The sequence below is a fragment of the Sphaerodactylus townsendi genome, linkage group LG02, assembly GCF_021028975.2.
Source record: "Sphaerodactylus townsendi isolate TG3544 linkage group LG02, MPM_Stown_v2.3, whole genome shotgun sequence".
Taxonomy (NCBI): Eukaryota; Metazoa; Chordata; class Lepidosauria; order Squamata; family Sphaerodactylidae; genus Sphaerodactylus; species Sphaerodactylus townsendi.
In genome coordinates, this window is record NC_059426.1 from 17911962 (window position 1) to 17938998 (window position 27037).

Sequence of the window (27037 nt, forward strand, 5' to 3'; positions counted from 1 at the left end):
TACAGTGGTTCAAGAATGACCACAGGAGATGCACAAAAATGATCTCCTTGTAGATTTTCTATTCTAATCACACTTTTCCCTTCATACTTGTCACATAATTGGGCAGCCGTCTCATATCTTTTCTAATTAAAAATATCTTCCAACCGTTTTTTTCTAAATTTCCAAAGCAGGGTCAGCTCACCCATAATTGAACATGTCAGATTGTATTCCAGTCATGCAGAAGTAGAATAAGATGCTTTCATTTGCATTATGGATTTAAACTGTTGCAGCGAAGGGCAGAATGGAGTTGCAGAGCTATAAACAATAGCAGAATATTATTAACATAGGGACACAAAAAAGCTAGAAATAAAATCAAACTAACTGTTGGAACCAAGATAGGTTTTAAATTGCCAGCAACACCATGCACAAAGAGCGCAGAGGGGGGAATACTTTTAAGTTAGAGCTCATAAGGCCAAGAATATATACATTAAAAACCTGAGTGCAGCAGCTAGACCAGTGCTGGCGAACCTATGGCACTCCAGATGTTCATGCGGGCAGGGGCTGATGGGAATTGTAGTCCATGAACATCTGGAGTGCCATAAGTTCGCCACCACAGAGCTTAAGCCCAGAGGCAAAAGAAAACCGAATGTGTAGCAAAGGTGAGGTGAGTTTGCGTGTGGCACTTTCCTAGACAGCTGGAAGACAGTGATCCAAAACTCTTTGCTTCTTTCTGTTCTGTGCAAAACCATTTGGACTTCGTGCCCAAAATTTTAGAAGCAGGAGGGCTGCATTGGTCCAACACTCTTATGTTGTTTTACTCCAGTGTTTCTCAGCCTCTGTGGTGGGACCCAACAATGGGTTGCCAGGCCTCTGAAAGTGGGCGGTGGGCCAACTCCTGCCTGTTACATCCCTCTCTTTCTTTTCTCCTTGTGAGCTTCTCATGTTCTCGCCTCTACCTCCCTCTTTGTGATAGTAAGGGGGAAGGGGGAGCCATCCAGCGACTAGTAACTCCAGGTTAGTAGCGAAAAGAAGGGGAGGAAGGGGTTTTATTTAATTGTTTTATTTTTGATATTTATACTCCGCCTCATACCAGGGAGACAGACCAAATGCCTGGGTGAAGAGGAAGGCCTTCGCCATGTGGCTAAACCCATAAAGGTGAATCTCCAAGGGCAGACTATTCCACAGCCTGGGGGCAGTCATGGAGAAAGGCCTCTCATGTGCGCCCCCTGCTCATCTTGTTGCAGGCCAGTATTGAATTGTGGCTGGGAGAGAATTGGGAACCAGTGCAGATCCTTAAGGACTGGTGTGATGTGCATCCAGCCAGGTGTAGCAACCGGCAACCTAGCTGCCACATGCTGCAACACCTTCAGCTTCCAGACTATCTTCAAGGGCAGCCCCACATAGAGCGCATTACAGTAGTCCAATCAAGAGGTTACCGGAGCATGTAACACTATAGCCAGGTCCTGCTTGTCCACAAACAGGTTGAGCTGAACAGGCAGGTGAGGTAATTGGGGCTGAGAGAGTTCTGGTCCAAGGTCACCCAGCAGGCCTCAGGTGGAGGAGTAGGGAATCAAATCCAGATTAGAGTCTGTCACTTCTAGCCACTACACAACGCTAATCTGGCTTGCCTCCAACACAAAAAAAACCCTCTGGGTCAGCCCTGGATGGATCACTGTACAGCTAAGAAATCTACTCAAAGCCAGGATTAAGAGGAGAAGGGTTACAATTTTATCGAGGGATTATAAATAATAAAAATACCCTTGCAAATTGCAAACACATACAGAGAGAGTTTTGAGGAGCATAGGAAAATAGAGCTGAGTGAACGCAGGGATAGATCTGAGTATTGGGAGGGAGATATTTACCATTCCATAAGTGTAAGAGGTCCAAGGTGAGTGAGAAAAGCAGCCAGCACTTCTTACGGGTGCAAGGGGAACCTCCAAGTGCAATTTACCATGGATTTTGGGGGTCTAGTTTTAGGAAAAATTTACCCTCTGGCTATGATAAGAGGGCTGACCTTCTTGGAACAAAGCAAAGTTCCCAGGCACTGACAATGCTGTGGGAAATTATTTGATGCGATTAAAACTTGGGAGCACCCAAGACTTGATGAGTTTCAGGCAGTGCTGTTGAAATCAAAACGGGAACATTCCAAATAAACTGTAGGAAGTTTATTTAACCCTTAAAAGTTGGACAGGAGGTATAAGATCAAGTTAACACTTGGGACAAAGCAGTGCAGAGTCATTTAGCCTGTTTGCTGATAATCCGGACATCTGCAAGTTCTTTATGAAGCTGGAGCCAGGTGTATGGCCATGCAGCTGGGCTGCTGTGAACCAGATCTGAGTGGCTGTGCCCTCAGGAGAGGCATTGTCTGAAGCTATGCATACTTTAATTGGAAATGGAAAGATTGATATCCTGTGTCTGGCAAACCCTCTCAATATCAAAGCCCTTGAATTAAGATTGGTGTCCATCATATCCTCGCTCTGCTTCCATGAGTCTGGCCCATCTATGATATCAAGATTATGACTGGTGGGCACTCAGAAATACCCCCACCCACCTGACTATGGCTCACCTGGGTATCAACACCTCAGAATCTGAGATAGGACTTTTTTTCACTTTGGCAACTCATGCTGTTCGTCTATGAGACCCCAGGGACAGAACACAGGGCTTTTTATTGCTCGTTAATTTTTTGGATCAGTTCTAGAATGGACACTGCAGTTAAAAAAGCCACCACAAACACACTTCATACAAACCATGCTCATCACCACTAAGACTCTGCGCTGACCTGAACTACCAGCAGAGCTGAAAACTTCTTCCAACATAGCATACATAACATGTACAGTGACAGTCAGATAGTGGTCAGAAAAGGAAAGGTACAGAGAATTAGTTGAAACAGCAGGAGAAGGTATCATGAAACCAAAGAGAAGGGAAAGAACGGAATAAAGCTTGACCAGAGGGCATTACATGTACTACACTGGAAATAAATAACTCGGAATTCAAAAGAATGAACAAGGAGGCATCACATGCCCAAGTGCCACTTCGTAAATGTGTTTTATTTTCAAGGGCTACAATCCCCGACTGACCAAGAATTCAGGCTGAAAGGTCTCCAGCACCATTTTGAGTCCCCATGTTCCACAGTTCTCAACTTACTAAGCAATCTATGATTCATTTTTCAAATAACCTTAAGGGTAACTATGCTAATGAGCAGCTAAAACAGTAAAGCAGAAATACAAGGGAGATTTCCCTACTAAGCGTTCCCCCCATTTCCCACTTAAGGGAAAATAAAATCAATTGGTAATTGATATAAAAAAGCAGCCTATGACATGGCTGCCACATTTCACCTTTAAACCACTAGAACCACAAACAATTTATACACCGGAACTCTATCCTTGACTCACATATTTATGCTGACATACAGAAAGTGCAGCAGAGTAAGTCAAGGACAAGTGAAATAGATTTAGGTTTATTAGGCAGTGATGAATGGTTCACCAAGTCTCACCCTTGCCAACATAACGCACAGGCACTTCTGAAGAAGGTGAAGGGGAACTATGTGTATTAAAAAGCCTTAAATTCTAGACTTCTCACAAAGTCTATGAGATTCCTTTGCTTCCTTCATAATGAAATATGAACCAAGGCTGGGATTGTGACTTCCCAAGGTTAAACACCACCGTTTTCTTTATTGTGCAATACATTTTATTTATTTATTTCATTTATAGGCCATCTTCCTAACTCAATTGGGACCCAAAATGGCTTTCATTGATCTCTCCTCTATTTCATTCTCACAACAACCCTATGCGATAGATTACTGACTGGCCCAAGATCACCCAGCCAGCTTCCTGATAGCAACTTTTAAAAACTGACTGGTTGTAACCCAGGAGTGCTGTTGCTTTGCAAAGAAAGTATGCATCACGTCATTAGCACGTAGGAATGCAAAAGGAGCCAGGCATGGCCCTGGCAGCATGAACATGACACTTTTGCAGAAGATTACAATTTGTGTGGCAACTTGCCACCAAATTCAGAGACCCAAGGGTTTCAGCTTTTCTTTGTTAGAACGAGGAAGATTGTGGCTCTTTTGGAGATCTCTTAAATTTTTACCCTGCCCTTCACGCAGAGCGTTCTATTCCTCCACTTTATGCTCACCTCTACCTTGTTTGATAAACTAGGCTTAAGGTGGGCCTAAAATGGCCCAAGGTCAATCTGTGAGCTTTGCAGGTCCCTACAAGCAGTCAACAACCGATATGTTAATCACTACAACACACCAGCATCAGAGGCGTAGCTACAAGGGGACAGGGGGGGATGCGCTGTATACCGGGCACGTGCTGGTGGGGGCAGAAAATTGCACCACCCCCTTGCCTCGCCTTGCCAGGCCTGGCCTCACCCCACCAGGCTGGCCTGTTTTCAGCCAGCAGAGAGCTGTTTTCAACTGTCAGAAAAGGGTAAGTGGGCGCACGGGGGCCTGCGCCCGGAAGCTATTTTGGCCTGGGCGCCATTTTCTCCCCCTACGCACCTGACTAGCATGAAGGATTCTGGGTAGCACTGGATAAAATCTCAGCAGCCAGAGCCAAGACTAGCACAAAGTAGCAAGACAATGCAAACTGTGCTGAACTTGTATAACATATGCAGGCTACAAAACATTAGTATTTTAGCACCAATTACACGCATTCTTGTAAAGAATAAATACCTGGAAAAGCAGGATTTCAGCAACAGCATCTACCACTACTTCAAGGTAAGGATCACCCTTTGAAAAAAATGAAAACTCGCATGCACATACCTAATTTCAAAGCAGAGGGTGTCACCTCGATCTCTCCTCCGATCGGCTGAAATGCAGCTAGCTGGGCAGCGACTTCAGTCTCAAAAGCATCTGGGCTATTTCTGTCCGCCAGGCTACTGTTTACGTCATCAGGCTTTGGGTGTGGATCTTCTTCGTCATACACAGCAATCAGCTGCGAAAATGAAAGGTCGTTTCATGAGATCTTCATAGTAAGGCTGGGATCTCCACATGAGAGCATTAAAAAATTCAAATGATGGCTTAGAGTTGAAGAACTCCACAGGGCTGCATGTTCAATAGAGCTTTTCTGGGTTCTTTCCTGCTGCAGCCCTCCAACCTTCTGCCCTCTATCCACTGACCCTATATTCAAAAATCTGTGAACTGGTATGCAGTTTAGCATGAAGAAGGGGCTTCACATAGTAGGTCCAAGGGTTTTATACACCATCATAGCCTGGTGGAACACCCTGATAGATAAGACTTGGGCCCTGAAGGACCTGATGTAATTCCACAGGGACTGCAAGACTGATCTGTTCCACCAGGCCTATGGTAAAGGCAGCAACGGTTTTCCATCTAATGGCCTCCCTCTTCCCCTTTCCCTTCCTTTATTTTTCTGCTTTATATAAGATAGGGAATTTATTGGGTGTTAATGCCAACTGGATGATTTATTTGGAGTGGTTTAAATTGTATTGATATACTATTTTTAATCTTCCTGTATTATTTCCATGTTGGAAGCCGCCATGAGCCCGAAAGGGGAAGAGCAGCCTATAAAGATAATTAAATAAATAACAAAAAACCCCAAACAAACAAAATTGGAGGAAAAACCTTAGGCAGCTGAAATCTAAGAGAAAGGAACACTCAGTCAATGGAAATCCAATTTATTATGGGGAAAGTAGCTTAAAAAGCTCCACATGTGTGCTTATTAAGCAGAAACAACAAAATGTACAAACCAGCACTATGAAAGAGAATATTGAGAATATAGCTTAGATAATACAATATGCCTGCACAAGTTAAAAGCACAAGTCCTTCTGAATGCCAAGAATACTATCAGGTTTTGATAAAGACAGTTTGATGCATATATATCAACATTGTTCAGCAAAGCATTGTAGATGAGACAAAAGTGTTAGGCCTTAACACACTGGTACAGTGCCCCACTTTTGGCTCATGACCACTATTCTTCATACCAGTGAGCATCTTCATTTTCACAACTGCCTAGATAATATTAGCCAGTATAACAGCCAGGGACAGAGGGAGAGAAAGCTGCACCTGAGCCACGACCTGCCCACATGAACCCGCACCTTCGCCCCACCCTGATCCACCCCCGTCCCAATCTGCCTCCACCATGCCCCTGGGAGAGGGTTTGGGCAGCAATTTTTTTGCCCCCACGTGACGCCAGTGGTGAATCCAATGGTGCACACCCAGGGCACAGCGCCCCCCCCTCTCCCCATTGCAGCTTCACCACTTATAACAGCACAATTTTTTCTGTTATCTACAGGGATCAATTTGAAAGTCCACCTAGTTTGTTAATTTATGGAACAGTCTATGGGCAATTTCAGATACATTAAAAGCAAATGAATTCCAAATGCAACATGTAAAACTTTAAAACCTACAGACTGCTATTTCATTTAACAATGTTAATCTAACCCTCATACAGAAATATATTGTGCTATGAAGAAAATGCTGCATACAGGGAAAAAAGCAATGCAGTAGAAGAGGGAAACCAGTCAAAACTATATTCCAGAACACTTTATTACAAACCTAATGAAGACAAAAAGCTTTTAAAACATTCCACAAGTTGAGAAATAGCAGCTGTTTTGAAGCACATGACGCTGCACCAAAATACAGAAGCACTGTTGTAAATTGTAGGCAAGGGAAGCCAATGCCTGTCAATGTTAGGACCCTTTATTGGTCTTCCATATGGTGACTCAGGAAGGTAACACAATTCAAATGTACAACCATTATAAAAAAATGAGTTTGTACAGCTGCAGCATGTGGCTTACAGTTGACCAGTTAAGGATAGTTTCACTACAACACAAGATTTAAGTAACCCAAAAATGTGAAGTAGGATATTACTGCTGTACATAAGGAAAGGGGCTGAATGAAACACCGCATATATGATTTCTTGCTCCTTGGAGCATAGGGAGACTAAGGGAAAGCCTCACAATTATACAACTATTCACTTACCGTATATACTTGCCTATAAGTCGACCCAAATATAAGTCGAGGCACCTAATTTTACCACAAAAAAAGTATAAGACTAGGGTAGGAAATGCAGCAGCTACTGGTAAATTTCAAAAATAAAAATAGATACCAATAAAAATGTTTTTGAATATTTATTTCAAAGAAAAACAGTATGGTATTAACAATAACCTTAAAAGTTCTGAAGTGGAATATATAACTCTCACAGACACTATCTTTTCACATGCAGAATAATGCGTTTTCAAACCACTTTCACATCTGTTTGCAAGTGGGTTTTGCTATTCCGCACAGCTTCAAAGAGCACTGAAAGCAGTTTGAAAGTGCATTATTCTGCATGTGCGGAATGAGCCAGAGTTTCACAGGGAAGATGCTCAGCAAGATCCCCCTTTTAAAAAGTCCCTACAGGTTCTCCTTCAACACGGATAGCTTATCATTACACAGTGAAGATGCTTGCGCAGCAATGGCAGCCGCTGCCCCAAAGCAAGTCTTTTTTGCAGGTCTGCAAGCTCAGCCATTCACTCGCGTATAAGCCGAAGGAGGCTTTTTTCAGCACAAAAAATGTGCTGAAAAAGTAGACTTATACATGAGTATATAGGGTATATGGAAAGCCCAAGAAATACTCTAAACACACACTTGCAAAGTGTGATCTTCTAGCCCCTTTTCAATGTATTTTTAAAATGTGAGCCGTTTGCAGAAAATATTGCCTTAAGCCCACATCAACATCTTGAATACAACCTTGAAAGCCAGATATTGCTGTGCAAGTTTTCCAAGCAAAACTGAAAGGAAATGCTGTGTCTCTGGGGAACTTTAAAATATTTGGAGAGGTTACAAATTACCTTTTAGAGAGGATATAGAATAGAAGATTTCTATTCACATCCATCTCACTTTGTGCAACGTCCTTAAGTAAGGCACCAAAAATAAATTTAGAAGAAATCTAGACTCTGATGTTGCTATTGTACCATGTTAGGTAAGGAAGACACTATTGCTAAATTGTAGTACACTTTACTCTTAGTATGTTTTACTGCCCTGACCTGGATGGTCCAGGCTAGCCTGATCTTCTAATATCTCAGAAACTAACTAGGGTCATCCCTGGTTAGTATTTAGATAGGAGACCACCAAGGAAGTCCATAGTTGCTGCTGAGAGGCAAGCAATAGCAAACCAGTTCTGTGGGTCTCTTAATCCTACAGGTTGGCCATACTTCAGCTGCGATCTGATGGCACTTTCCACACACACACATCTTATTAAGATAACTTAGAACAAGCAAAGGTCACCATCCATGAGGATGGGCAAGAGAGAGCCAAAATCACCAACACATGTTTGGATGGACTTTTGTGCCATCTCTTTACAGTACAGTACAGTTGAATGACTTCCAAATTCTTACCCATGGACTGAAAATTCCACTCCATTTTGCCTTCCCTGCATGAATCCCTTTCCCTTCTTTCCCTTTTCATATTAGACATATTGCTGTATTATACCCCACAGTAATAATAATGCTCAGAATGAATTCACAGTAAACATGGCTAATTCTGAAATGATAATTGTGGAGAAGAGAATGCATAGCTGGACGAATGAGGAAGCTCATGAATGTACTGAGGATCTCTTAACTATAGGTAATATATTAAGAAATGCTAGATCTACACCATGCCCTATAAGGCACATTAAAATGAACAAGGCCTAAAATGATTTTAGCAACCCATATATTTAAAGAAAAATCTGGCTGACTTAAACGTAGGGAAAACACTGTACAACTTACACTTAACTCTGTTCAGATATTTCTACAAAGCAACCAAAGCTAATGTTCCTTTACTGTATTAAAACCTTCCTCCATGCCACTTTGAAGATCCATGTCCAAATGATAAATTAAGGTGAATACAACACGGACAAGTATTTAAGGGAATCTACTTGCTTTAGGCAAGAAAACAATATAAAAGGAGGAATTCAGTGCAAACACATGAAAGGGAGGAGGGGATACTGTTCATAAAGTGTGACATTTTAAGGCTTTCCCCTCATTTCTAATTTGGTTGCAAGAAGGGTGTTCAGGTCATGTTCACAGATTTTTGCACCATGCACAGAAAATTACGGATAATTAGCCAAGTATTTTTCCAGTATCCACACACCTTTGCCATGCAATTCAAATTCTACTTACAAACTACTATTAGGCATGGCAATCGGTTAAAGAAAAGGGCACGAGTACACCAAAGATGGCTTCCTGTATTTTCTGGCTGCCTAACAACCCCAGTTGCAGACATGTCAGAAACCACTTGCTAGAACAGTGTTACCAATAGAGTTTTTCAATCCTCAGCGTCATCAATTTCTGTCCCTCCCGATTGGTACAGCCAGTAAAGATACCAAAGGTGATTTGCTGTTGTGAACAGATGTAACTGCATAAAATGTGCATGTATTTATGTCCAAAACATCTGACTTCCCAGCCTCCCCCAGCCAGGCAGCCCAAAATTCTGTTCCTGGGCAATAGAGGAGATTAAGGTTAAAATCAAATCACCCCTTACTTCCATCTACAGAAATTCAGGCAAGAGGCAGTCCATTGCATACCTTCTAAAGAATTATTTCTTCATGCATATATAGTAAACATTAATATCCAGGAATGCTTGGACACGGGCCATCTTGCCTCACATCCTGCCTGTCAATGGCAACCAGAGAACCAATTAATTAACAAGCAGTTTGGCTGTTCACAAACTGTTTGGATTTATTCTCAAGAAATGGTTCTGATGACTGCTGTTTGGCAGCCCTCATAACCCAACTACCAATTGACGAGGACTCATCTGGGAGTCAGCTTCAATCCCCTGTGGCAGAAATTCTACTTTGTATCCAGTAAAAGGCGGGGGGGGGGGGGGGGACAAATCTCAGCTGACTGCAAAGAGCAACTGAAAGTTAGGTTCTTCTGATCTCTCAGTCTGGAAAATTTACTATATCTCAGCCTTGCTGAGTTACAACCTCTCACTTTGAGATACAGGTGGGGTGGAAGAAGCAAGTCACTACTCTCCGCACAAGTTTGCAGTTTCGGGGTGAAGGTGGGAGAAGAGCAATTTGCTCCAGTTCTTTGTAGCCCAAGCACAGATCTGCTTCTCACCCACCCGAAACTGAGAATAGGTACATAGGGATTTTTTTCTCCGCCCAAACTGAGAGTTCGGTTTGTACATACTATTACTCTTTTCCACGTAAAGATCAAAGTAGAATTGTAACTTCATCCTTGACATGCTGGACTGTCTTTGCTTTAAAATGCTCCACTTGGGTCCTAGTACCTACCTAGTTCTCTTAGCTAGGCACTAGGACCCAAGCAGAGCATTCTAAAATAAAGGATGAAGTTACAATTCTACTTTGATCTTTACGTGGAAAAGAGTATAGAAGCAGATCACTCCAGTTTTCCTCAGCCCAAGCTGTCAGTTTCACATGAAGAGAAAAGAAGGATCACTTTTTTTAATCTGAGCCCAAAACGAATGCAAACAGAAAACAGGAGCAATCTCCTCTCGCTCTCTACAGTCGAAGCTGACAGTATGGGCTTAAGGCGGGAAGAAGCCAGTTGCTCATGTTTTCCCATTCCCAATGTCCTCCTTGTGCTTCAACCTTCCTGAAATACACTTGAGTGGGAAGTGGAGAACAGACAAAGATGCTCAGCTGATAGTCAGCTGTTGATCTTCACCTTCAACTTTTTCTCAGTGATGTGCCCCCCACAAGTTCTTGAGGGTGTCCTACAAAGCAAGTGAGCCTGGCCCAGTGGCCAGCACCGTACAATTGTGCCACATTTTCCCTAGGCAGAGTCTGCTGGGGGGGGGATAGAAAACTAAAGGCAGAGGGACAGATAAATACAAGTTGGCTGTTGGGTATGAAGACAGGGTTACCAACTCCATGTTATGAAATACCTGGATATATGAGGGTTGGAGGATTTGAGGAGAGGAGGTGGGCAGGATTTGAGGAGAGGGACCTCAGAAGAATATAATGCTATAGACTCCATTTTCCATAGCAGCTTCCACGGGTACTAGCATTGTCAATTTCCAATTGGGGCCTGGAGATAATCTAGAATTACAACTGATCTCCCAGTGACAGAGATCAGTTCCCTTGGAGAAAATGGCTGCTATCTAGAGTGAATTCCATGACCTTATACCAACTGAAGTGGCTTCACTCCTCAGGATGCTGTACAACCAGCATGGTTCAGTGGTTGAGAGCAGGTGAACTCTAATCTGGAGAACCAGGTTTGATCCCCCACCTGAGTGGCAGAGGTTTGTCTGGTGAATCAGATGTGTTTCCGTACTCCTATATTCCTGCCCTGCTGGATCTTGGGCTAGTCACAGTTTTCTCAGGGCTTTCTCAGCCCCACCTGCCTCACAAGGGGGAAAGAGGAAGGAAAAAGGATTTTGTAAACCCCTTTGAGTCTCCTTACAGGAGAGAAATGCGGGGTATAAATCCAAACTCCTCTTCAAACCACACCTCTCAAACCTCCAGGAATTTTCCAATCTGGAACTGGCAACCCTAAGGAGAGAAGGAAACTGGGAAAGAGGAGCGGCTATGGGTGCTTTCAAAAAGGGAAAGAGGTAATAGCAAGGAAGGAGAAAATGAGATGATCTCACACAAGTTCTTACTTGTGCATACAATCTATTACCAAAAGAGTGGTCCTGTCTGTAGATATCTAAATTCATGGATTGGGGCAACACTTATCCAAAACAGACAGTTCTGCAAAGTTGGGCAACTCCGTGGATTTGTGGAAAAATATGTAAACTTAGGGAAAATACCTAAAAAAACTAACAGACAACAAACCTATGTCCCCAGCAGTGACTCCAACAGTGGTGTTGATAGCAACTATTGTGGGCCAGGCAATAACACCAGACACTGCACTTGGCTTGCTGGCAACGGGGCAATGGGGAGATGCAGGGGTCATGATGGCAGAGGGTGGGAGCCGCACTGGGCTTGTTGGAACAGAGGCAGTGAAGTGAGTCAGAGATACATTGGGCTCGCCATCCAGCAGTGTAGGCCATGGGTAGAGACATGGCAGGGCCAGAAGCAGAGGTCAGATGCTGTTGCGCTGCGCTTATTGCAAGGCTGGTCAAAAATGAAAAGGCTGGGGGCAAGGATGTAAGTAAGGGGGGCTCCCGAGTTTAAACCCCCCATTACATGTCCGAAGCTCCGCCCCTGTGTGTGTGTTTTGAATTTTTAAAGTGTTTTTCAGGTTTTAGCCTGCAGGGGGCGCAGTTTTAGGCTAGCAGCACCAAAATTTCAGGGATTGTTTGGGAGACTCTCCTGATGATACCACCCAAGTTTTGCGAGGGTTGGTTTAAGGGGTCCAAAGTTATGGACTCCCAAATGGGGTGCCCCATCCCCCATTGTTTCCAATGGGAGCTAATAGAAAATGGGGGCTACATCTTTGAGGGTCCGTAACTTTGGATCCCCTGAACCAAACTTCACTAAACCTGCATGATATCATCAGGAGAGTCTCCTAAAGATACCCTAAAAGTTTGGTGCTGCTAGCTTAACAATTGCACCCCTGACAGCAGGCACCCCCCCCCCAATGTCCCCAGATTCACCCCCTTCGGCATGGAATTAAAGGGAGAATCTAAGGTCCCCAGTTTAAACATTGAAAGTGATGCTGTTTCAAGGTGAGGGAGAATCAACCCCCAAACAGCATCACCTTCAATATTGTTTTAACTGGGGACCCCAGATTCTCCCTTTAAGGTGGATTTAAAAGGAGAATGTGGGCTCCCTAGTTTAAACACCATTGAAAATGATGCTGTTTGGGGGTGGATTCCAGCATCACAGCGACTGCCCTTGGGGGGAGCCCCCTGAAAAACTCAGATTTTGCACTGGGTTCCATTTTCCCTAGCTACGCCTCTGCCCAGAGGGGAGGGCAGAAGGGACTGCCGGCTGGGAGCTCAGCCGGTGGGGGAGGCAAGGGAGTCTGCCATCCCTGGCCTCAGAGAGGTGTTTTTATAAGCACTAAGGCTGGGGGTGGGGCTTGGGGAGGCATGGCCACACCCCCGGGGCGGGTGGGGGCATGGCCCCTCCCCCCAAACCCACCCCATGAAAAAATCTATACTTACTTTCCTGGCTGGGGAAGGGAAGTGAAAGATGCAAAGGACCTGGTAGCTGAGATAGGGAGCCATGCTGGGCTCCCTGGGGACAAAATCAGTGCAGAGAGCTCAATATGTACAAAATCAATGTACAAAATCAATAGAGGCAATGGGGAGCTGCAGCGGGCTCTCTGGGAACACCAGCATGGTGGGAGGAGTCACGGCTAAGAGGAAGAAGGGATCCCCCCACGAGGATTGCAGGTTTTCTCTTGTTTACCCTGTTCCTCAAAATGTTTGTAGCCCTTCTGATGATTTTATGACTCCTGTCCACTGCTTTAGCCCAAACCACTGATAGAGGTGCTTAACAGCACTAGTTCAGAAATGAACCTTATATCTTGGGTCTAAACAGAACGTTATATATCTTTTAAACAGCCACAACTACGAGCTGTTGGAAGCGGTGGCTAAATTTTTAAATGGTGTTATTTTAACTCGTCAGAAATTGTAAAGTTGTAAAGGCTGTTATTATCTTGCTAAGTTAATCTTAAACAATTTATATGCCATTAAAGGTATTCGAAATCGAATCTTGGGTCTAGATTCTCTAATTCAGTGTAATTCAATAACTACTACAGCGCTTGCAGATTTTTATTTACTTTTCTAAGTGAAAATGCTACGGCGTTTCTTCTCAAAACTAGTGGATCCCTCAGACTAATACAAAATTCACAAAAATTAGACTAGCGTCAGTTTTTTTTACTAGACACTACAAATTTACAATTTTTATATGCAAAATATGCCTTTTGGGAAATGACCAAAAGATTCTGGCAAGTTTACAATCAATTCACTTTGATTGTAGTACAGAAAAACCCATAAGACAGAATAGACTTGGCTAATATAGCTAAGACCCAGGCCTTCAGAGCTCCCTTGTACTTAAAGGAAAAGAACAGAATAAACCCATATTATGTCAAAGGGGGGCATCATACAATTTATTAGTTCAGCTTCGATTAGTAAATTTCTAGTAATTTAATCATGTATAGTAATTTAATCATGTTTAAAGAGAACTAATTTACACATTTTGGCTGTCTCCAAAGCATTTGGATTATTTAAATAGGACTGTACTGTAGTTACTCAGATGAAACCAAGGCTGCACAACTACACAACAATTCTTTTAAAAATCCAAACAGGCACCACCTTAGGGACCTGTAGAAAATGAAATCTGAACAAATAAATTCAAAGGTTTCTGGGTAAAATAATGCTACCTGGCAGAACACAAGACAACACGGATATCTCCTTTCAGTTTTGGGCATTCATTGGGATAAGTCTAAAATCTGAAGCTGCAAGAGGACACTTATTTCCCCAGATGCCCACCATGACCCAGTAGAAGTCCTTTTCATTCAAATGGACTTCTGATGGCCAGGAACAGAGCAAGATGGGACATAACTAGAATAGTTTTTAATGGTTTTTAGTATTATATTGTTGTTATCGATTTAATTAATTGTATATGTGAATGTTGTTCACCGCCCAGAGCCCCCAGGGGATGGGGCGGTTTATAAATCGAAACAATAAATAAATAAATAAAATAAATAAATAACTGGGTGCTTTGTAATTAATGTATGGTTTCATGCACAAAGTGTTCAGGATAGGATAAAGTGACTTCATATCAAATTAAACTGGCAGTTACAAGGCAGATAAGTTACGGAAGACATTTTAATCGATTCTCTGAACATTTGACACTAAAAATAGTCATAGATAAGAGGTAAGCAAACACCACCAAAAAACAGGAAGTGTCTCTAACCCCAAATACAACTGGGAAGATTTAACAGAACTTCACAAAATCAATAAATATAATTAAAACATTGAAGTTTCAGGACTTCAGCAACTAGAACAAAACAAATGTACCATTTTCAAGTGGACAGGTAAACATTGCAGTTCTATTTTAGTATACTTATATAACTGTAACTCAAGGTAATTAGTTGTTTATAATAATTGTGTACATTCTTAAACATTGGATAAGCATTTGTTTTTATTTTGGAAAAAAACTTGTGCAACCAAATTAGCATTTTCAATTAGGTTAGAAAGGAAATAATCTTATTAACCTCTTCCTGAGTATATTTTTAAAAACCACTGTACACACACACACACCCCTACACTGATTTCATCCAGCTTAAGTGGAACCAAAGAGCTACTTCTGTTTCTCCCTCAAAGCCTGCATATTATATAGAGAGAGCTTCAGAGAGGAAAAACAACCAAACATGGATGCAATTAAAGTCATCAGTTTTCAAGTACTGCCAGATTTTTTTAAATTAAAGAAATAAACAATTTTGCTTGCAATACCTTACTTGTTAGCAAAATATTAAATACGCTAAAAAGGAGAAGGGAAGGATAATCCCAAACTTACTCTGTGCAGCAGTGGCATAGTGGTTAAGAGCAGGTGTACTCTAATCAGGGACGTAGGTATAGATTTTTTATGGGGGGGGTTGGGGGTGGGACCACACACCCCACTCGCCCCTAGGGCATGGCCTCCCCAAGACCTGCCCCTGGCCTAGCGCTTATAAAAGTAGCTCTCCAAGGCCAGGGATGGCAGAGTCCCCTGCCCTGCCCTGCCCCCCACCAGCTGGGCTCCCTGCCGGCAGCTGGCAGTTCCTTCTGCCCTCCCCACTGGGCAGAGGCATAGAGGGAAAATGGAGTCCGGTGCAAAATCTGAGTTTTGCAGGGGGGTCCCGGGCCGCCGCTGTGATGCTGGAATCCACCCCCAAACAGCATCACTTTCAATGGTGTTTAAACTAGAAAGCCCAAATTCTCCTTTTAAATCCACCTTAAAGGGAGAATCTGGGGTCCCCAGTTAAACATTGAAAGTGATGCTGTTTTGGGGTGGATTATCCCCCACCGTGAAACAGCATCACTTTCAATATGGCGTAGTGGTTAAGAGCAGGTGCATTCTAATTTGGAGGAACTGGGTTTGATTCCCTGCTCTCCCGCTTGAGCTGCGAAGGCTTATCTGGGGAATTCAGATTAGCCTATGCACTCCCACACAGGCCAGCTGGGTGACCTTGAGCTAGTCACAGCTTTTCGGAGCTCTCTCAGCCCCACCCACCTCACAGGGCGTTTGTTGTGAGGGTGGAAGGGCAAGGAGATTGTAAGCTCCTCTGAGTCTCCTACAGGAGAGAAAGGGGGGATATAAATCCAAACTTCTTCTAAACTGAGGACCTCAGATTCTCCCTTTAAATCCATGCCGAAGGGGGTGGATTTAAAAGAAGAATCTGGGGAAATTTGGGGGGTGCCTGCTGTCAGGGGTGCAATTGTTAAGCTAGAAGCACCAAACTTTTAGGGTATCTTTAGGAGACTCTCCTAATGATACCACCCAGGCTTGGTGAAGTTTGGTTCAGGGGGTCCAAAGTTATGGACCCTCAAATGTGTAGCCCCATCTCCTATTACCTTCCATTGGAAACAATGAGGGATGGGGGCACCCACGTGATCACTAACACGTGAGTGGAAGACTAATATGGTAAACCAGATTTGTTTCCCCACATAAAGCCTGCTGGATGATCTTGGGGTAGTCATAATTCTCTCAGAACCCCGCCTACCTCCCAAGTTGTCTGTTGTGAGGAGATGAAGGAAACAAGTTTGTAAGCTGCTTTGAGACTCCTTATGGTTGAGAAAAGCAGGGTATCAATCTAAACTATTACTACTACTAATTTTCTTCTAAGTAACAGGAGTAGGGAGTCTTTGCCCCCAGTTTCCTCACTGGTATGTTACAGTCTAGCAGGGGAAAATGGGGGATCCATTGGCATCATGTTGGTGTATTAAATCAAAAGGGATTTCATCATGTCAGGATGATACCCTAGGATTTGCCCAAAACTCTCCTTCCACCCAGGATTGCCAACTGCAGCTGGCAACCCTAATCAGCAGCCATAATATTACCTCTGAATGAATTGCTTAATCAGCTTGATATAATATTTGCTTGAGATTGCAATTAAATCATCCTCCCTAACCTACTGTAGCAACTTTTCTTTCTTATGAGGCTATGTTATCACACTTATGAGGGTATGTTGTCATACTGACTATTGCATACTATTTGCTGCTTCTGCTGCCTACAGGCCACAGATAAATCTTATCAAAAGCAGGATCTCAGAGATTGTTTCTCTTACCTGCAAGTTCCTCACTATAACTGACGTTGGTTCAGAGGTGAAAATCCCATCAGGCAATTGGAAAAATCATGATGGATGCACAGCACATAAGCTTGAGAAATCATAGTTTGAACTTTACATGCTTGTGTCTAAAAATGTTCTCTATACACAGAAATTTCTCATATCAACCATATTGTGTGTGTGTGTGTGGGGGGGGGGTGTTTCTAAAAAGGAAATTGACTTCAGACAATTAAGCCTTCAAGACCAGAACCTTGTTGACCAATCTTACCTTTAAAATCAAGACTTTAAGGGACTGACAACAGTAATTGCTAACAGTTTGAATACACTTGATTTAGACCAACTGGGGTTTCTTGGGAATCATAAAGTGTTTCAAATATTTCAAAAATTAGTTAATATGGTAAAAAAAACTAAACAGGAAGTGATACTCCTCTTTCTAGACACAGAAAAACTTGTCAAGCATCTCCTTTTTAATGAGAATTTTAGGTTATTTTAAGGAGAGAGTGTGAAACAGTAGGTTTCATTGATATACCCAAAATTAACTGTTCAGATCTTCATTAACAGAGTCTTATAACATTTTGCACTGAACAGATGTAAAAGATAGGGAAGCCCCTTATCACAACTGCTCTTTTTACTGAACCTCCTAATATTTAAATACGTAGTAACCCCAAGGATAAAACTTGGATCTTTTCAATCAACTCTTATGTGCTTTTTTAAAGATATGGCATTAACTGTAACTGTCTTGGGGGGGGGGGGAACCTAGTACTAGATAAGTTTTGGAGAGGCTTCAGACTATAAGGTTAACATGAATGAATTAGAATGGTTGAGCTTTAGTTTAACTGTACTAGATAACATGTGGCAGACATCTAAACTGGAAATCCTTCAGAAAGTACCAATAAAATATTTCAGAATAAGTATAACTGAGGATTTAGGAGATTTTACATTATCCTTAACCTATATGTGCAATCCTAAAACACTTTCCTGTGAGTAATCCCCACTGAATAATATGAGAGTTACTCCTGAGTAGACCTGAGTCTTTCAATAACCATGGACACCATTTCAGTGGGAAAGATCATGCAGGCACTCCTTATGTCAGCAAACCATCACTACCGCATAGATAGCAGCAAAAACCTTCTAAAATTTATCCATTACTCATTCAGTCATTCTATGATATAACACAGGGGTCTGCAACCTGCGGCTCTCCAGATGTTCATGGACTACAATTCCTATCAACCCCTGCCAGCATGGCCAATTATACTCCATGAACATCTGGAGAGCCACAGGTTGCAGAGCCCTGATATAACAGGACCAACAACAGAATCAATTTCCATAACAACTTTACAGCACACAATACACTTCCTTCCTCCTCTTCATCCAATTATCTATATAGAACTTAACCTTGGTTGAGGGCCCTGATATGATATATGTGAGCCACACAAAGTGTTTACTTGAACTCTCTTCCTTTTGCCTTTATCAGTTCCTTCTCGTTGTATGTGTAACTCGAGAATGTGGAACTCAAAGAGGCTGGTAAGCTAAACATTATCCCCATCAAATGACGACAAGAGGGAGGAGACCAGTAGGTCAAAGATTATCTTCTGAAAATATAAGTCAACTTTCTACATTTTGACTGTCAAAAAAGTATGAACAGAACTACAGTGGCCAGCTCCTGGCTACCTAAAAGCTGGGCATCTTCCACACTGCTCCTAATTTCACATCCTAAGAACCTTCCCATGTGCACCTACTAGCCCTCCAAACTAATCCACTTGCTAGAACAACAACTCCTACTCACCTTTTGTCAGCAGTCTAAGAGTCCCCCAATAATTCCAGTCTTTTCTTCTGGTTCTGAAAATGTGTCCCTGCCATGCTATCCACACACTTAAATGTCAGGGCAGTTTCAAGGAGGCATAGCTTATCAGAATAATCATGTGCAAATCAACTGGTTTTTTTAGAGTGTTGTGGGTTTTTTGGGTTGTATGGCTAAGTTCCAGTAGCATTTTCTCCGGACGTTTTGCCTGCATCTGTGGCTGGCACACAGCCATACAACCCGGAAAACCCACAACACTCTAATGATTCTGGCTAAGAAAGCCTTCGACAATACATTGAACTCTTTTTTTCTCATTGAGGAGAGCAGTCCTATGTTCAACTAAATAACTGTATTAAACTATCTTTTTATCTGTTAATAAATATTTAAGACATTTCAATCCAGCCTTTCTATTTAAATAGGGTCCCCAAGGTGGCAAATATCAGGGCATTAAAATTAAAACAGCATATGTAAAATATTTAACGATACAGTAAAACATATGGGCATACAAACACAGCACAACCAAGGAGGAGGGCCAATTTAAAGATCCACATTTTGCACACCTCCTCTGTAACTCTTGGGGAATACTACTGTTAAAAGAAACTGAAACACTATTACTGTCAGGAAAAGGCAAACTATGCAAAAATCTTTTTAAATCATTCATAATTTAAATTAATTCACATTTTCATCACTTCTCTCTAATTTTTTCCTCTAGACCCTACAGCGACTTTCGTTTCAAAGACTTGCTTAAAATCCCACTGAGATTTTCATTTTTTTCAGTAGCAAGAAAGCAAAAAATGTACATAGCCGATCGCAATAAACAGTTCCTGCAATGTCTTTCCTAGGAAACTTTCCTATAGGGCTGCTACAGATACAGCACCCACTGTATCTACTTCACTTTAAAGTACTGCAGGGTACAAATATTAAGTGAGTGTTTAACATTATGCACAATAATCTCCTAAAAACACAACAGATGCAAAGAGACATCTACAAAGACGCTCAAGAACTATAAACGATTAATTTTTATTTGAACTGTTAACTACATATAACTCTCACTGTAGAATAAAGCTCCACTGTCAACCCTCGCTCAAGACGACTAGCAAGGAATATGGGCAATATGATGTTTTAACAACTGCATACGCTTCTAGAACTGAGACATAAAGTTAATTCTTTCATGTTTTGACCACATGGAAAGAATTCTACGACCAACAATGAAGAGTTAATGAACCAGCACTGATTACAGTGCTGCACTTTGAAAAGGAGGCATTCACAAAACCGATACATAAAACGGAGCAGAGCTTGGTAGGGATCACCAGTTGAACCTCACTTATCTATTGCACATCTGCCACACGGCATTATCTTACTGTTCAAGCATCAGTTTTGCATTTCAATACAGGCGCTCCATCAGATTAATGCCCAAGACATTTCAGCTGTGTGGCACATAAAATGAGTGGCCGTAGAGGAATATTATGCATGGTCTGTATCATTGACACTAAGCAAAGGAAATGTGATTAGTACCAAATTGCATGTGACAGGGGAATCGGAAAGCTGTCAAACACAATGACATGGATTCAGTGTTTAGAAGGTAGAAGGGGGAAAAGAAAGGAGCTGACCAGCCTGGCACAGAGACAGCAATAACACACAGCAGCTATGATAAATTAATTCATTTACTTATGAAAAATTAGAGGCTTCCACACACAGCTCTCATTTATAATCCTGTCAATCAGACTGAGTAAATAAAAGGCCTTGTAAGACTCAACATATTGCACATAAGCAAATGAGAAAAATAATTTTTGCATTTAATTTAAGACTAATTTCATGATTTTTTTAAACAGCACACACCCACATTAGATTGGGCCTTTTATAACAGATACTAACACAAAGAAAAGGTGCATTATAATGTTTTCCGTTTAGATGACTACTGCCACTCTCGTTTAAAAACAACATTCTGAAATTAAACACCTACGCTATTACACAATATGGGGACCACTGAAATGTCTATCCTTCTTAAATCGATTACAACACAGATTAGTTGAAATGGGGGTCTGACATTACATCCCAGTCCAAGTAGTAAAGAGTTTATCAAGAGTATGTTTTGTGACAACATGGTTGCTCCAACGTATCTTATTGTTTAGAAACAGAAATGTTGTACTATTATTCAAGTAATTACTTTTTAAAATAGTACCAAACCGTTCTCTTCCTAACTTAGTAGACCACAGTCAGGTGTTTCAACCAACTTGCTTGCCTTAAAGGGTTGGAATTTCAACTGGATTTGAATTGCCTCCCCCCCAAAAGTAAGTAAAAACATGTTTTATTCATTATTTTTAAAGAGCTTTCAGGAAGTATTTGCAAAACTTGGGAAATTGAGATTTAGGACTCAAAACTCATGAAGAGATTCAGTAGGATGGTCATGTAGGTGAATTTCTACAAGGGTTCCATTCAGTTTTTGTGTGTGTGTTTTTAACTGCATTGATCAGAGTTGAAGATGTTCCAACAGGTTTCTGGAATAATAAGATAAAGTTGAGGTTTACTTAGTACTTCCAAAACTAATTGGTCCAAGATGTTGGTGTATATACTGGACTCTTCTTACAACCCTGGCCCATAGTAAAAGACTCTCAAACAAGTGATCTTATTTCAGAATGGTCTTATGAATCTTCCTTAAAATAATGGCAAATATTGCTATTAAAGGGTATCCAATTATGCAAAGGTTGCCTCTATAATACAAAATTCTAAAGGTGGAAACCAAATAATAGCTACTTCAGAGAATGTGGTGCAATAAAAGCCATTCTTCCTTTGTCATGCTGACATTTCAAGTCTCTCTGTTATTATTTATTATTATTATTATTATTTATTACAGTATTGTATTTATTTGTGTGTGTGAAGTAGTAGTATTAGTAGTATTGTGTGTATTATTGTGTGTGTGTGTAGTAGTGTGTGTGTATTATTATTGTTATTAGTGTGTGTGTGTGTGTGTGTGTGTGTTCTCCATCAAGTTAAAGCTGACTTGACCAGCTGTGACTTGACAGTAGCTTGACCGGGGGAATCAAAGTACCTTTTTAAAATCAACTGAGGTTTGTAGGGTGAGAGTGACTTCAAATTGTGCACTGGTAACACCTGTATTACTGCCTCTCAGAAAAGAGAGGAAAATTATTTCCCAGTAGACAGGACTAAAGTCATCATGGTAGCAACATGGAGTTGAATCAAATGCATTACTTAATAATGCATGCTGCTGTTGTATATGCTGTATTTAGAGCAGCTACTTCATCCAGTTAAGAAGATTACGTGTTTATACATTTCTGCTTCTTTTGTCTGTAGTACCCTTTCCATACCTCCCTCCCTCCCTCCCTCCCCCCCCTCTCTCTCTTTATTTTTTACTTATGTCCAGGTAAGCTCAGTTTATTTATACTTCTCTCCTACATGTTTAAAAAACAAGTGAACCTAATTAAATGAAAAATGATGCGTATTTGTATTTATGGAGTATTAAATAAAATAACATTTTCTGTTATAATAGAAAAGAACAAAAAAACCCACAACAGACACCTTGTGAGGATGTTGGGGCTAAGAGAGTTCTGAGAGAACTGTGACTAGCCCAAAGTCACCCAGCAGGCTTCATGTGTAGAAGCAGGGAAACAAATCCAGTCCCCCAGATAAGTCCACCACTCACGCAGAGGAGTGGGGAATCAAACCCCATTCTTCAGATTAGAGTCCACAACTCTTAACCCCTACACCACGCTGGTTCTCAGCATGAAGTATACGCTTGGCTATTTTTCAGGTCTTAAAACTACAGGATGTCATAGATGGTGGGGGAGAGCAGGGCAGCTTCTCAGTCAGAGACCAATTTAAATTTATCTTTCTGTTTAAAATATCTCTAATTCCCTGAGGGTGAAGGTAGTAGTAGTAAAAATTTTATTGTGCTTGGCCAAAGTCCTTCATTATGCAAAACACAAAAAAAGAAAAGACAGAAAACACAAGATTTAACATTGAAACATACATGTTAAAATACAATCTTTCATTAATAAAACATTTTCAACCACTCAGAGTAGGTGCTTTCTTTACATACTCTTCATCTCTAACCTTCCTTGCTGCCAGTGCAAAGAGAGCTACTCTGAGATACTCTGCAATACAGAATTACACAGCAAGTATATCAATTTATCGACATTTGAAGAAAGGTTGCCTGGGATTATTTTAACAATACATTTATTCCTGGGCTTTGCATAAAGAGGACAATCCAGAACGTAATGAGGGAAATATTCAACAACTAGATTTCCACATACACAAAGCTGCTGAATTAGAAAATATTGCCGATGGCATTGTTTGGAATCTCATAGATGTAAAAGCCATCCCGAAGTTGCACGCAGAGACTTTTACCAGATACAATGCTCTAGAATGGTCCTTTTTGATGGTGTTAAACCACAGGTCACATTTTTGACTGGGAAATTATGGAACTGTCAATCATTGTATCCTCTATGGTTGACCCAGTCTTCTAAGTCAGTACTATCACATGTGCTATCAATCAAGTCATCTGGGATGGTGTAGCAAGAGAGAATAGAATTGAAAAGATTGGATCGAAATCTCTTTGTCTGCATTAAGGATTTAAAGCATTGGTGGCTGAAAAAAAATCTGTGTTTGGAGTTTTATTTTTCTTCCAAAATTGTAATATTGCTAGATGTGCACGTGCTCTAAAGGAAGGGAGACCAAGCTCTACTATCAGCAGGGCTGCAGGAGATCCTTTAGGGGGATGAAGGAACTAGGGACACCATGTGGCTAAGAGCGTGAACTGGTGCCCAAAATAGCTTCACCTTAATGCCATGAACTTAAACAAGGATTCAGGAAACTGGACTGGCCAGTTCCTCTAGAAACTCTCAAAACGAAGAATATTCCTTGAGAGGACCAGAATTAGGTACCAGAGTTATCCAACTAGCTGGGAGAATCTGGACAAGACTGACAGGGCTTTCTCTGCTAAATCTGGTTGATCCTTGTGGATGACAGATGCTTTAAAGCACAGGTGTCAAACTCACGGCCCTCCAGATGTTATGGACTACAGTTCCCATCATCCCCTGCCAGCATCATGCTGGCAGGGGATGATGGGGACTGTAGTCCATAATATCTGGAGGGCCGCGAGTTTGACACCTATGCTTTAAAGTAATGTATACTACATTGTTTTGCAACCAATGTAAGTGGGAAACCTGTAGGGAGTCAGATATTGTGCTTTCTGTCCATTACCTTATCTCTCTCACCTTTCTTTGATGATGAGGAATTAGGACCACAACAGCCAATTTCTTTGGCCAGTGAAGCAAAATTCTATATACGAGATGGTACTGCTTCAATCTATAATACGGTTTATATGCAGCACTCCACAGCTTGGTGCAGCCTTGCTTCCAGTTCATTTAATTGGAGACAGGCATATGAGTAAACTCACAGAATACCGTTTCTAGGTCTTTTTATTAAGAACCAGTGTGGTGTATTGGTTAAGCTCTAACCTGGAAAACCAGGTTCGATTCTCCACTCTGCCACCTGATGCCTGTTGGGTGACCTTGGGCCAGGGGTCTACAACCTGTGGCTCTCCAGATGTTCATGGACTACAAGTCCCACCAGCCCCTGCCACCATGGCCAATTGGCAGATGGGAATTGTAGTCCATGAACATCTGGAGAGCCACAGGTTGCAGACCCCTGCCTTGGGCCAGTCAGAGTTCTCTCATTCCACACAGAAGCAGGCAATGGCAAACCACCTCTGTGTGTCTCTTTCCTTGAAAATCCTACAGGGTCCCCATAAGTCTTGGTGGCATTTTCCACCACTGGGTCTTTTTATTACCCCCAATAATGCCAGAAACACCCATGATTAAGGTTCACCATAGCAAACATGAGATCTTTCTCAAAGCCAAAGTCAACTCTTCAGTGGGTTTAAAGCTACAGAAGAGGAACCATGGGTAAGAGTGGAGTTACATGACCAATATTACAGCATCTGCTTTGCACACAAAATGTCTCATCTTCAATCCCTGGAATCTCCACTTTAAAGTTCAGGTAGCAGGTAATGTGAAAGACTGGGACCCTGGAGAGTTGCTGCCAGTCAGAGGAGATGATCGAAAACATGACTCAGTGTGAAGCAGCTTCATGAGTGAAGAGCATCTTTCAGATAATAGGAAAGTACAAAACCATTCACATCAAAGGCTCTGCCTGAAGAAGCCAAAAAGCAGCTGATTTCTTTTGTTATTCCATGGTCACAGAATATTTCAGGAGGAAAAACAATCAAACAGAAACCACTGAGGTTACTGACCAACATTTAAAAACGGTCTCAAACAAACTAGCCCATCAGATTCATGGCTGTGAAGCTGTAACAATTTTTATCTGATGCATATATTAGTTTCAGATGCTATGAGACAGGCAATTATAAATGGCACTTTGACTCATGATGTTACAAAGCACAATCAATCAGAGGCTTTAAAATTAGATTTACCAGCAATCTTAATCTTTCCTGCCAAATTTTCAGCTGATGGCTATTTTTCCCCACTTACAATAAATATGCATTTGCATATATGGATTGTGCATATGGAAAGCTTTCCAAAGTGATTTCCAACAACAAGCTCCTTGCAAAATAACTGGAAGGAGCAGTTTATAAAGATTTGCAGAGGACTGTTTTGCAGCCACAACTATCACAATATACAACGCAGCAACTGCTTATGTGAAAGTCTCTCATACATTTTACTACTGCATTTTTGAAACCCATTCAATGTATAATTAAACTGCACAGAAAACCATATGAAAGAAAGCCCCATTTTACACAATGAAGGTTACAATTAACCAATACATGAATAAACAAATGGGACAAATGGGAATAAGTCACATGTAATACAATGACTAAAAAAGAAAGCTTAACATTCTTTTTCTTTAGTTTTATCTTATTCATTTTACAGGATAGGGTTTGTTTTTGATTTTTTTAATCTCTTCTGATTAGATACTCATTTTTGAAATTCCAAAGGATGGTACTATTAAGCCTTTTGATGAAGTGTTCGATCATTGATCATTTTCAGAATTGGTTTCCACCAGAAGCAACTGCTCCTGTATGGACAGGGATGGGGGTCTCAAATATTGATAGAAGTTCACTCTGAAGATGGTGGCACTTCGAACACTGATATACCAGGCTTTGGTTATGAAGTCAAACTCCAAAAATAACTGGTGAAAGGTTTCATTTCAGGGATCCCCAACATGATGCCCATGGATGACATAGCGCCAGCCAGCACCTTTTCTGGTGCCCACCATGTGGCTTTAGAAAGTGGGTGGGCCAGGAAGGTCTTTTGCCCAGCAAGGTTTCTCACTGGCCATTGGAGATTTGATCAGATGTGCAGATTTTTTAAGAGAGCCAGTGTGGTGTAGTGGTTAGTTTTTATTTATTTACGTGCATTTATTCCCAGTCCTTTACTATGGTCTCAGGGCACGTTAAAATAAGAGCAGTGGACTCTAATCTGGAGACTCAAGTTTGATTCCCCACTCTTCCAATATGAGTAGCAAACTCTTGTCTTTGTTTCCCTGCTCCTACACATGAAGATAAGATAAACCATATTTATGGATGGCATTTGGTTAGATTATTGTTGGGTTTTTCCCTTCACTACACCTTTTATAATTAAAAAAAATCTTTCTTTTATTGCCATTGAATTCTTTTTGATAGTAGCCATTTATGATTTCTATTGTGATCTTGTAGGATTCTGCTGTTCACTACCAAAAAAACCTGATAATTTACTGGCAACACAGAAATACCTTAAGCAAAAAAAAATCAAATAAATGTTTACGTCTGTGGTTTTGCCTCTAGAAATGGTGCAATGTATGTGGCAAACATATTTGGAATCATGCACATCATATGTGTACACTCAAAGTCAGGATATGCTGCCATAGGTGTATATTTTACGTGCTAGTAAACACAGATTAGACTGGTCTAACTGATACAGATTAATAAAAATGTATTTGACCAACAGGATGCCAGAATTCTGCAATAAGGCACTTCTATGGACAGGCAAGCTGCACATAAAAAGTTAAAGAATTAAATTCTATTCCCTCCCACCCGTGTTAATTTGACATATATAAAAATAGCCTCATCTATATTAAACCAAAATTTCTTCATAGTTGCAATATCTAAAAATTAGAATGAAT

General features: G+C 41.3%; 1 protein-coding gene across 2 annotated transcripts in view; it reads right to left on the minus strand.

Moving 5' to 3' along the window:
• PARD3B (par-3 family cell polarity regulator beta) overlaps positions 1 to 27037 on the minus strand; it is a 680328-nt gene that overhangs the window by 506301 nt on the left and 146990 nt on the right. For both annotated transcript variants that reach the window (XM_048484334.1, XM_048484335.1), the window contains exon 3: positions 4745 to 4916. In XM_048484334.1, the coding sequence (XP_048340291.1) occupies positions 4745 to 4916 (172 nt within the window). The remainder of the gene's footprint in view (positions 1 to 4744; positions 4917 to 27037) is intronic.